This window comes from Anomalospiza imberbis, chromosome 7, assembly GCF_031753505.1.
Source record: "Anomalospiza imberbis isolate Cuckoo-Finch-1a 21T00152 chromosome 7, ASM3175350v1, whole genome shotgun sequence".
Lineage (NCBI taxonomy): Eukaryota > Metazoa > Chordata > Aves > Passeriformes > Viduidae > Anomalospiza > Anomalospiza imberbis.
The window spans coordinates 23029485-23042329 of record NC_089687.1 but is presented as its reverse complement, the minus strand read 5'-3'; the positions used below and the strand labels follow the sequence as shown (position 1 = coordinate 23042329).

The 12845-nt window shown below is 37.9% G+C and overlaps 1 protein-coding gene across 2 annotated transcripts; it reads right to left on the bottom strand.

Moving 5' to 3' along the window:
- Positions 1 to 1370: 1370 nt before the first annotated feature.
- Positions 1371 to 12762, bottom strand: PLEKHA3 (pleckstrin homology domain containing A3). Of its 2 annotated transcripts, none has more exons than XM_068195994.1 (8): positions 12577 to 12762; positions 8954 to 9070; positions 7689 to 7844; positions 6892 to 7028; positions 5763 to 5927; positions 4633 to 4676; positions 3942 to 4057; positions 1371 to 3219 (listed from the first exon to the last, which is right to left on the bottom strand). In XM_068195994.1, exons 1-8 carry the CDS (start codon positions 12614 to 12616, stop codon positions 3092 to 3094), a joined length of 903 nt encoding a protein of 300 aa, XP_068052095.1. In that variant the 5' UTR covers positions 12617 to 12762; the 3' UTR covers positions 1371 to 3091. The 2 variants fall into 2 exon arrangements, with proteins under 2 accessions (XP_068052095.1, XP_068052097.1); XM_068195996.1 differs by having other exon boundaries at positions 1371 to 3200.
- Positions 12763 to 12845: the final 83 nt, after the last annotated feature.

Below are 12845 nucleotides of genomic sequence, written 5' to 3'. Positions count from 1 at the left end.
CTCTATAAGCTGCTGTATAAATCCTACTATAGAGCTATGGATTTTCTACTAACATTTTACATATGGCAGCCTGAGAAAAATAACTGTAATGGTGGAGAGCCATAATAACATTGAGAGATTAATTTTATTGAATTTTAGCTGGTTTTCAAACAAAGACATTTCCTTTATTCAAGTATCACACCCCTTTTATAAGTTTCTAATTTGCACCAACAGGAAAAACAGCTACACTAGAATACTCAGTGATAGGGGTGTAGCAAAACTCAAGTCTATAATCTGTGAAAATAACAAAAACAAAAAGGTGTGATTTCAATTTTTAAGTAAGGAATAACATTTTTTGCAAAAGCAACCACTGAAGTATTCCTATCCCAAAGATTGCTTTCTCTGAGGAAAAAAAAAAAATTTTAAAAGTGAAGCTGAATTACTAAACTGAAAGACATAATAACATTAATTTACAGTACTTTAGAGCCATTGAACATTGTACTCTCAGTATTCACAGCTCTCCAAATCCTTGAGTGCCTTACCATTAATTCTTTATAATGGCAGCTGGTAATTTCTAAGCATTCTAATTATCTGACGTTAGGAACTTCAGAGATGTAACTGAAGTTACCACTTTTCATCTAAATATGTCCCATGCTTATATTCTTTAAGTGATGAATACTATTTAGAAATTTAAACTAGTTTTAGATTGATCTCTTCAGAAGCACATGAGATCAAAACTAGAAGTACTAACTACCTATTCTGTTGAGGTTCAGCTCTCATTCTGCATGAGCAAGAATGATACAATCAGGCATTCCTGAAAAGCTCTCCCATAAATCTGGAAATTAAATATGTAAGAGCAGACAGGTATTTTTAGTCTTATTTTGCATGGATCATTGTGATTCAGCCAGATAATTTTCAGAAATTATTTCTTAACTCCAATTACCAAAAGTATGACAGCTTATTATCTTCACTAATTTCACTGAAATACATTTTAGGATGTTTGGCACAGGTATCTATAAAAAGACTGATTTAATAGAAACATATCACACATATATACACAAAGCTGAAATGATGCCTTTGTGGACCTAGAAAAACCCAAAACAGCACTGAAGCAATTACATGCAAATTTTGTGCTTGGATCTGATCACAACAACTTTTGGCTTGTGGCAGTATTTAAAATTATTACTTACTACTACATTCACTGATCAGTCCCACTTTGTTTTTGCACAACATGGTGTCCAGCCTCTTTTCTTCATAGTAGGTGGAAGCAGAAAAAGGTATCTGTCATTGTGACATGTAATTAACACTACAGAAGCTGGCAGAAACCTCAGTGAAATTTCAAAAAGCACTTCTGACAGTGTATTATTCAAGACAACACTCTAATTGCAGTATGCAGTTTACTTCTCTGAACATCTTCTTTAATAAGTATTTTTACAACTGTTGTGTCATACAGAATACATTAAAGCAAACATTCAGAAAAAAAAATGTACAAGCATGTGTGTGGCTGATATGCATATGCCAGTTTGCATGAAAACTGACAGAACTGAGCACAAATGACAGCTCTGAGCTGGTATCCACAAACCCCTTTTACAAACCATTCCACTCCACTTGAACCTGACATTATGGTTTATAAACTGGCATTTTATATAAGGCCAAGCTCATATATTTTTCCTCAACATTTGGACCTATTTTGATTTAGATAAATCAACATTCCAAAAATTTATAAGGAAAGCTCCCTTTCCGTCTGTTCTTTCCAGCCTGCTTCAAATTACTTCTATACACCAAAGGAAGACAAGTTAAACCAAATTAAAGATCTGATTATAAAAACAGATTTTGGTATGTGCTTGAGTACAAAAAACCCTGTACATTTATTTAGCAGTTGTGTAAATCAAGAACAGTAAATGGCTTGCTTCAAGTGCTCTACAGCTAAGACCTCATAGACCAAGTTCATCCCTAAACAAACACCCAAAAAATCTCCAAAAGTTTACAATGCTAACATTAACAATCTTCTTGACCAGGTGCTAGTAGGCACTATTGTACTATATTACTCATTAATTATTAAGAGAGTCAGACTCTGACTTCACTTACAGTTAATGCAAATTTACACTGATGCAACTGAGAGCAGAATCCATCTTCTGGTGTATATCATCCTCAAATGATATAAAGGAGTTGCAAAAACAGACGCTCCCTTTTGTATAAATATGTCATAAATAAAGCATATATAGATACAAATATTCATTAGTACAGCAGCTTAGAACGGTCTAACATTTCAGCTCTTGTTTTTTATCACACTTTGCTAAAATCACATCTTAAGTAAGCAGAGTAAATCTTAACGGCACTGTATTAATTATTTGTGATGCTACACACCCCAGAAACAATTTATGCACATTTTGAAGCTTTTAGTAGATCTTTAGACCTTTAGTAGCGAAAGTAGGTAGAAATTTTTGATGCAAAAAAGAATAAATAAATAAAAACTATTAAATATCCCATGTTTGGTACAAATACTTCATATTAAGTTATTTTTATACATTTGTTTAGAAAAATACACTAAATATTTCTACTTTCATTGCCTAAAAATAAGGACTGGATTATGTATAATCTTGTGTTTTTAAAGGCGGCAATGTCAATTACCGTCAAGCTGCTGGAGCAGAGCCATTAGCGCCCATTCCCACAGCCCTAACACTGGCAAAAAAAATAAAGCCATTGTGGGGCTAATCACAGCTCCAGGTGGATGACCTGGTACAAATGACCAAGAGGCCCATGGCACAAGTTGCATTTTCTCCAAAAAAATGAAAACTTTTTGCTGAAGTTTATAATGCTTGTTTACCAATATATCAGTCAGACCTCCACATTTTTAAAAAAGAGCTGCATTTACAAATGTGGATTCTTACCTGTTAAAGCCATCATTTGTTCCAAAAAATGCACATTCAAACTATGAAATATTAGGAAAATACTCTTGCAAATAAACTATATAAAGATAAAATACACTTCAAAGATAGTATTTACGTTATTCTATAAAGTGCAGAGAAATCCTTCTAGAAAGGGAAATAACTACTTCCTATAACAACAGCAGCTTTTGCATAGCATTGAAAATTTAATACTTTCAGTTGCTTCAGGAGGGAAAGGATGAAAGAGTCTCTTCCAGTTCAGATCTTTCCTTTGACATTGATTTACTTTCTTCAGGAATGGTTGATGATACTAGATCTCCATTGACAGCACTTCTAGAACAATGGGCAAATCCTATAAAGAGATCAATTAAGTATTTAATTTTCAATCTTCAAAAGTATCATCCAATCTCTCAATTATTGTATTTGCTAAGTATTGCCTATATATAAGCAATCAGAAGAACTAATCAAGTTAAAGTCTGCTTGAGAGGAGTTACAATGGAGTCAAAATGCCAGCAAGATTCATAAGGAAAAACCACTAAAGGACTGACTAGTAATTCAGCCCATCTAATCAGGAGGGACTAAATTCTGATCATGATCTTTATTATTGCCTTCAGAGCTGTGCTGCTCTCTACAAAAGGCAAGAAGCCACTGAAATGAACCATCTTTCCACAATGCAGTGAGTGAACTACCCCTGCAACTCACAGAAGTCAAAAAAAAGGTAATTTCTTCTGTGACAATTAGCAGATGGCAAACAGCAATATTCCACACCACCTACCAGATAATCATTAGTGTGAGAGTCTATTAGGACAAACATCCATTTTCTGGATATGCCTTAGTTTTATTTTGCCAGTAATCCCATTGATTTCAATGTCACTACTCCAGCTGCAAGATCATTTGTAATATGAATGGAAACCAGCATAAATCAACCAGGTAACAAACTATACAAGTGCTCTGATTTATAATATAGGAATCTTACAAATAAAACATTTTTCCTCATGCCAATATCAGTGCCACTCTAAACAGGGAAATAAATTGTTCTGAAAGATACAAAAACTCCCTCCCTTTCAAACTTACTCTGAGAATCTTCAGAAAGTGTATCACTGTAAGATTCTGTATCCGAGTATGTTCGTCTGCGCCGCTGAGAACATCGGTGAAGAGATAAACCTGGTTCTTTTACAGAGTGATTAATCCTAAAAAGGAAATGTTATCTATTAGCAAGCAAAATCTGTAACAATCCACACAAATTTTATATACTTTAAATTTGAAATAACTTTGGTTATTTCCAACCCAACCAATTTTATATACTTTAAATTGGAAATAACTTTGGTGCTTAGATTAAATTGTGAGTATCAGTGCTTTTTACTATACTAGTCTACTATAGCAGACTAAAAATAGCACAGTCAACAATCTTAATTTCACAATTGCAAAGGCTGAAAGTGGAAATAAAAATGAAGGAAATAATTTGAGAAACCGAAATACTGACTGAAAAAGAATGTTAGCATTTCAAGCTGTAATTTCATGAACTTGTCAAAACAAGCCATTTGCATAAAGCTTCTAGCATGATAAAAATTTGGTACTGTATTAAAAATAGCAGCTGCCAGCAATAGCTGATAATCTGCACCTTTTGTTTTTAAAATTAGATAAATTTATGATTTTTAATTTTTTCTCCAAGCAAACAATTCTTCTCACATTTTGATTTTAATGCTAGCAAGTTCAGGGAGGTCTTTTGAGACACAAGGAAAACTTAAGGATAACAGAAAATTACCTTTCTAAAGAGCAAGGACCAGGGTGGCTAATAGAACGCTTCATCTAGGGGAAAAATTCCAAAGAACAAACAACAACAAAAATGTCACAAACTACTCAGAAGAATGATACGGATATCTACATTACTTTTTACTTTATTTACAGTCTTTACAAAGAGAGATGGCAATATTTTTTTTTATAAAAAGCAACCACTCTCAGTTAAAAATCTGATTAAACTATATGAAAACAGATTGATTGCCATCAATATTAAAAGTTTTAGAACATTCACACACAGGAAACAGTTTACTACAAAAAGATGCTATCTCCTGTCTATGGAATTAATTCCCTCTTGCACTGAAGCTCCTCAAGGAGCCATTGTTAATTCCTATGACATAAAGAAGTATCAAGACATTTTTGCTTTACCAAATGAAGTTTAAGTTCCTCATTGCACAATAAAGCCAAATTATGCCTCTTGATTCCCTGTGGTTTCTCTGCTATTACTATAAAATCTCTATGCATATAAAAAAAGTTATTATTTTAAACCATAATGATCAGCTTTATAAGTAAAGGGATTGAAGAAAAAGAGATTAAAGATCCATATGGAAAGAAAGAGATTCCCACAGAATTGCACAATACAGCTCATCTTGGAAAACATACACAGAACTGAGAAAGCATTTGATTCCCTATCCACTGTCCTTCTAAGGGAATGAATTAATAGTGAATAGTTATGCAAGTAATATCTTTATCATTATGTATCATTTTGTTAAATAAGGGAATGATATATTAATACAAACATATGCTATCTTGCTAAAGTGCTCCAAGTCACAAAGCACTTAAGCAGGAGGTGAAGTTATGTAATTTTTATGATCAGTGTATGGTTAGCACTCTAAAAAAAACAAACAGCTGAACTGAGGAAAAGTTAAACCTCATTCAGTTATGAGATACCTCATTACAGGGCCTTGACACTGATGATGTAAAGGCTAGCAAACTGCAAAGCAAAAGACTGAGAATGGAAAACTGATTTATATTTGGGACCAGTACTGATTTGTAACTCAGTCAAGATTTCAACTGTGGACATCATAACATATAACAATAGCATAGTGTTCTCCCCCCAATCTAACCACCAGTATGACACTTAGAAAATGTCTAAACCATTTGAATAGGTGATGGTGACACAGGAGAAACCAAGGGATCAGGGTGAGGCAGCTGGAACATTTCTGGCTTAAACTTGGCATTAGCAATCTTCACACATTCTTCAAGTGTTGTGATAAATGTATTACATGTGGCACTAAGCAAGGAAGAGGCTTCATTCATGTTCTGAAAGTAAATGAAAGTACAAGCATAAGCAAGAAAAAAAATAAAATATGCAAATACAACTTTCCTCCATCACCTCTCCCAGACACACTAATTTCCCTCACTATCACTAAGAATTTATATTTCCCATTTTTTAAATCACATGTATACCTTACCATAAGGCCAATTAAAAAAACCACATGTGACAGCATTGCAATTTCTTTCTGACATCTGAATTTCTTTAGGGTACCAGCCAACAATGCCTTACTGCAAAGCTTGTCTTAGAGTGACTAACTGGTATCAGAAGATCATTCAGTGAAACTAATCAATTGCAGCAGAAGGTGTGAACAGTTTTATCACTCTAGAGCAAGGACCTGCAGGTCCCTTTCACCTCCCTAAACCGAAAACTTGCTCTGTTGTGACTAAGCATCAACCCCTGGCTTTGCACTGAAGGACCAACATTGTTCACAAGCTGCTCAAGAGTGCAAAGAATGAAGTCATTCACAATTTCCAGTCCTTTCATTCAAAAGCAGGAATACATTCTAGTATTGTACTTGTGCACATTCAGAGATAGATATCTACACTGCATGCCTCCAGTGCTTGGAACACTAGATTTCACTGATAAAAAAAACGGAGTATCATCCCACATAAGAAAGCAGGAATGGACAAACTAAGATTGTTTCAACTACTTGAACAGAGATGCAAAGCAAGACAAAATATTGTATTGCTCATATGATAGGTCTATGGGCCTTTCAACCAAATGGCTCAGGAACAAAAATTGGTTCCTAACACCTGGCAAAATTACAGTTAAACCATCCAGGTACTTTACACACAGAAAATCACTATCAGTACATCTACACACAAGCATTCAAAAATTGACATTAGGTTAAGTCTCCCAACACTGGGGAGATGAATAAGGTTTAAGACAACAACAGTAACTTGAGGTGTATTATATAATGGAATGTAAAGAAATTCTAGAATTGTGCACCTCAATGCTGGGAGGAGAGCGAGTCTCATCATGGTGAACAAATTCTTGTATGGTATGAACTTGCTGCATTAAAAGATCACAGTAGAGACGAAGTTCAGACATTTTGGTTTTAAGAGATTCATTGGTCTCACTTATTTCTATGGAAAAAAAATGGAAATATCAATTTATTGCATACAATGTACAAACACATTGTAATTTTTAAGCATTTTTCATTTAATGATCAATATAAAAATTAACTTAAACTTCCACTTGATTTTGAGGAAAACTGGATCCTGCAATGAATAAAGAATTATACTTGAAGCAAACAATACTTTTGGATAACTGGTGCTAATTTAATTACTTTTATGAAAAAGGCACATTATCAGGAAAAATAAAGTTGAAATCTTTCTTGGGTGCCATGTAGTGTTGAAAAAATTACTGAATAAAACTTATGCCACCCACCAGAGTGGCTGCAAACAGTTACATTAAGCCTTTCAAGAGAAATTATGGAAAAAATAAGAGTTACTATAAAGAGTTACTATAACATCAGAAATTAAATGTCTTCACAACAACTACAAACAGTATGTTTATTCTAGTGACAACAACACCTTGTAGTATTTCAGCTTCTTAAGATACAAGAGGTCAAAGCAGGTGACTTCTAACTCTAATACTGAGGGGGAATTTACCATAGAGATGACTAGAAATAATTACAATTTATATTAAAAGACAATAATACTGACTTTGTTCCACAATATTTGCACTATGATTATTTGAAAAAGTGTTACCTAGTAACTAGTTACTCTAGGTAACACACATACCTTTTTCTTTTTTTGTTCTTGTATCTGCTAAACAGGCTTTTGCACTCCCCAGTGCTACCAGCCATCTTTGTCTTTCAGCTGCATTAACTGCTTTCATATAGAAATGCTGCTCCCCTGGGATGATTAGCTCCATTCTTGTGTTGTCTGTTGCATGAACTTGTGATAGAAGAGAAAGAAAATGTGAAATAATAATAACCTCAACTGAGGTTATTAAATTAATTTTTAATTTAATTAATATTTATTAAATACTGCTCAAAGTGTTTTAAAACGCTTATGATAATCCTACAGTAATACAGTAAATCACAAAGCACCACTGTTAAGTAGGGAAAAGCCCAAAGCTTCTCAGCCTTTCTCCCGTTTTCCTTCACCAAAAGAACAAAATAACAAGCAAAATCAACTGGAATGGCAAACATAAAAAAATTTTAAAAAGTGATCCTCCCCTCTTTACATCACTGATTTCATCTACACTAAAGAAACCCTAACAAAAAGGAGTTACCAGGTGAAAAATACTTGGTGGTCCATGTAAAATAACTTCCACTTTTTAATAAGAAAGTACTCACATCACAAGCTGAGTCAGCTGTGAGGATCTGGAAAAAAATAATAGTCAACAGCAATGGGAAGCTAGAAAACACCTTGCTGTTAGCCAAGGAGGCTGACCTACAGTTTGGAATACACTAAAGACTAAACTCACTTCCGAACAAGCCATTCACTTACTGTCTCAAATACACCCATCACCTGTGCATGTGCACAGCTGCTAACAGAGACAAAAGTAAACGTTACTCAGGAAACCAAAAGACTAAACATTTCTGTTTTATAAGAATCTCCACTTTTGGATCACTGCTGCTGCTCTTCTGGAAAACTGGCTTCCACGATTAAGTCTCTATCCCTGGTCATAAGAGGAAAAAGCAGTAGAACTAAGCAGCCAGCCGACATAACTTCAAGCATGAACAACGTGCACATAACTATTAAAAACAAAAAGTAATAAATGGTGTGTTCTAAATCTCAACACAGAACTCTATTCACTATTATCATTCATTAATAAGTCACTATTATCTGTGATTAAAATATCATTAATATTGATAATATTAATTATTAATATATGGAATAATTAATTATTATCTGTGAACTATGAGGCTGACACACTGGACTATAGGTAAACAAAAACAGAGGAGGAAAAACACGAGATGCAAAAATGTATGGTTGGTGATCTTTTCTATTTCCACAGCAGCTAAAATTTTCTCAAGCAGAAATCTATTAATTCTTACCTTTTATTTCACACACAGCCATCTTTATACTTCCTTTGCTGCCTTTGCAAACATCATCCCGGGAATCATAATATGACAATATCCCATTGTCTAAAACAAACCACCGAGGCTGCCAGCCTAGAAAGACCAAAAATATGAAAGTTTAGTCTAATTCCTAAACTGTAAATAAAATTCATCGCTTTGGCTGTTAAAACTTTAATAAAAGAGGTAAACATTAAATTATTCTTGTAACACATCAGGAAGTAATCAATCTGTGCAGTCTGAAGACCAAAGCCGCTCTATAAGCAGACTAGTGTTATACAGATATTCCATTCCCATTCTCTTTGGGTGCAAGATTTTTCTTCTGCTTCCACTGTATTCCACTCTAGAGAAAAATTAAATTTTAATTTAGCCACCACAGAGTCCTGTTTTGAAGGTTGTTAAGTTACATACCTCTGAAAACCCATTCTCATTCAAATATATTTTCAGGCAGATTCTTCTAAGACTGTAAGAACTTATTTGTATTTCAGTGAAAAATTTATATTTCACACTTACGTGAATTTCTACAAATTTCACACTTTCTCCATTTCTACAAATAACACAGCACTAAAATATTCCAGTAGAGCATAACAACTACACTGGTCCATTATCCTCTGGGTCAGCTGTACAATAGGAGCAGATTATCCCTCTGTTTTACAACTTGACACCAAATTTTAACTTCCTGCTTGGTTTAGGGTTTGGAATGGCAAAAGCTGTGTGGCCAAGCCCTGTAGGTATTTGGCAATATGACAGTGTGGCCCAGGGCGCTTTCCAGTTGCCATCCCAACCGAGCGAGCTGAGGCCATCCAGCAGCACTGTATTTTAACACAGGAGGCTAAATCAGATACCAGACTCAGAAATCAGCTACAGGCTTCATACTATTCACAGCATTATAGAATCATTAAAGGTTGGAAAAGATCTCCAAGATCAACTAGTCCAACCCTTAACCAATCACCACCTTGTCAACTAGACCAGAGCACTAAAGAGACCACATCCAGTTGTTTCTTGGACACCTCCAGGGACAGCGACAACCACCTCTCTGGGCAGCCTGTTCCATTGCAACCCTTTCCATAAAGAATTTCCTCCTGATGCCCAACCTGAACCTCCTATGGTGCAGTTGAAGCCTTTTCCTCTCATTTTGTCACTTGTTATCTGTAAGAGGTTGAGCCTGACCTGGGCTCCAACCTCCTGTCAGGGAGCTGTAGAGAGATAAGGTCACTCATGAGCCTCCTTTTCTCCAGGCTGAGCCCCCTCAGCTGGCACAGCTGGTCCTGGTAGGACTCACTCTCTGGACCCCTGACCAGCTCCACGGCCTTTCTGCAGACACTCCAGCACCAGCGTCATTACAAGTTGTAACACTAATTCAAGAAGAATGAGACCAGGCTGCATTAAATCACATTACCATTCCATGATAAAGAAATAATAGCATGTAACTGCATATTTCTTTTTTGTTGTTTACTAGCTGTAACATACATGTATTTTTAAATGCAGAGTGATAACTAAAAAGCACATCCACGCTCAAATTTAAAAGCGGAATGTTAAGAACTACAAACTCTAAAGAATAAGAACTCACACAGGAAATATTTCAAATGGTGCACATATGTCAACACTAAAACTCAAAGACAGGACAGTAAAATGCAACTCAAAAATGCATAGATCTTTTTTCCTGCTACATTCTGTTGCAATACATGGACTCTGTACTGTCCTTGTCTCCTGTCAATGCCTGTCAAAACAGTCTTATTCTGTTAAAAAGAGAACCTATCTGAATTCCATCCTCACATTGTTCTAGTATTGGAAAAAACAGAAACAAAGGACTTAAAAGGCCAAGTGCCTAACAGAAGCAAGCCAAAGAACAAAAACACCTCTTGTTATTTGAAACTTGGCAGTATCCTACATTTGAGAAAATATATAACAAATTTGTACTTCACAAATTCTTATTTGAGGAGAAAAAAAAAAGCAGCCGTATTTCTGGTTTGCTTTTAATGAAGGAAGAAACTAAATGTTTTCCACAACACTTCAGCAACAATAACAAGCTCCTTTGTTGCTTGGTGTCTAGCATTAATGACAAGTACTACAGCCTATTTTTGGCCACAAAACCAGATACTATACAGATAGTAGAGTAACAAGGCAGACGATAATAAAATTTAAACATTTCGCTAATATTATTAGATTACTTTTTACAAAATTCTGCCCTCCTACATTCTGAACATTGTAGGTAATCCCTGACTAATTCTGAAATGCGGGAGTAGAAGCTCTCTGTTGGCCAGCACAAGGCCAAGGAAGGGTTCTGAAGTTCACTGGTTTAGAGGACTACTGGCTTTCAGCAGAAGTTAGCGGCATGCTAACAGTCCATTGTATGTGTAGCATTCACAGCTACTGCTGAGTATTTGCTTATTAAATAACAGACTTAAAAGAGAAACAAACACCACAAGAGTTCATTGCCTTTATCCATTCATCTTTTCCTAGGGCAACATTTTCAGTCACACAAGTAAAAGTGACAACTTTCATTATTTTGAAAACAACATTGTGCTCATTCTTTCTCTCATAACCACAACTTTTCCTCTATGTGTTTCCTCTATAGTTACTGTGAAGAAGAGATAAAGACATCAAATATCTATTTAATTACAGCACAACTGGTCCCTTTTACCAGAAGGCCCATATGTGTGGACACATAACTGCTCTGAAAAATGCAGGATTATGCTCTGTATACTTCATTTCACAGCACAGTACAATCCTCACGACGTGGCCCACATTTTATAATCCCTCAGAACCAAGATTCACACCATTTCACACTCACAACCTGCATATGCTGAGGCAGAATTCCACATATGAAGTGCTGAAAGAACCAGAGAGCAAAAAAGATACTGCCAAAGCAGTGCAATAAGAGGTACGATTAAGCATGGTATGTGATCCAGCGCTGATCTGCTTGGGAGAGACAATTAGTCCTATCACAGTGTCAGAGGAGGAAGGTTTCACCTTGACACCAGTGCCTGCCCGCTGCCTGCTCCAGAGGGAGATGGTGTCTCTATTACCGCAGAGGATCAGCCAAACAAAACAAGACAAATGCTGATATTTGGTGCACTTTTTGTCTGCAGCACCTCCAAAACTACATTTAATGAAACTGAAGATCACCATGTGTTTTCCAGGTTGGGATACAGGAGCTCCCTGTCCCGCTGAGAGTCTCTGACTAACTCGGCAAGGCGCAATCCAGGTCGCGAGAGGGGCTCGGCGGAAGGCCAGGGCCGGGCACAGCTCGCCCGTGCGGCGGCCGGGGCAGTGGGTTCGCCGGGCTCCGGCCCGGCCGCCGCCCGCACGGGGCTAGAGTGGGGAGCGCCGGCGCTGCTCCGCCAGGCGCGTGCCGCGACCCGGCCCCGGAGCCGGCGCCAGGCGACCGCCGCCCCAGGGCCGCCTCCGTCGCGGCGCTCGGCCGCTCGCCGGGGCTTGGCTCCGAGCACGAATGTCTCAGCCAACGCGTTACCGACAGCTCCGGCCGCCACAGGACGCCGGGACCCCCCGAGGCAGCAGCAGCGGCGGCGGCGGCGCATTACGGCCGAGGCCGAGCCGAGCCCCAACCGCCGCCCCCGGGCCTGGCCCCCCGCGCCTACCCGCTAGATAGTTGGTCCACTTGTACAGGACTCCCTCCATCGCTCAGAGCCCGGCGCCGGGCCGCATCCTCCTGCTCCGCCGCGGGGAACGGGCGGCCGCGGCCGCCGCGGGGATGGCGCTCCCCTCCCGGCCCCACCGCTGCCTCCCCCGCGCAGAGGCGGAGCCGCTCAGCTCAGGCGCGGCGGCCGCGGCGGCTCCGGCGGCGCCGCCCGCCCCGCGGGGTGCTCTGCATCCCCCATGCGCGCCTGGCCGCGCTCTCGGCCCCGCC

Bases quoted from the DNA above. Each gene is read 5' to 3' on its own strand.
- PLEKHA3 (XM_068195994.1), bottom strand. From the start codon at position 12,616: ATGGAGGGAGTCCTGTACAAGTGGACCAACTATCTAGCGG. The intron at 9,071-12,576 runs GTAGGCGCGGGG...TGGTCTTTCTAG, and splicing joins GTGGACCAACTATCTAGCGG to GCTGGCAGCCTCGGTGGTTT. The intron at 7,845-8,953 runs GTAAGAATTAAT...TTCTATCACAAG, and splicing joins GGCTGTGTGTGAAATAAAAG to TTCATGCAACAGACAACACA.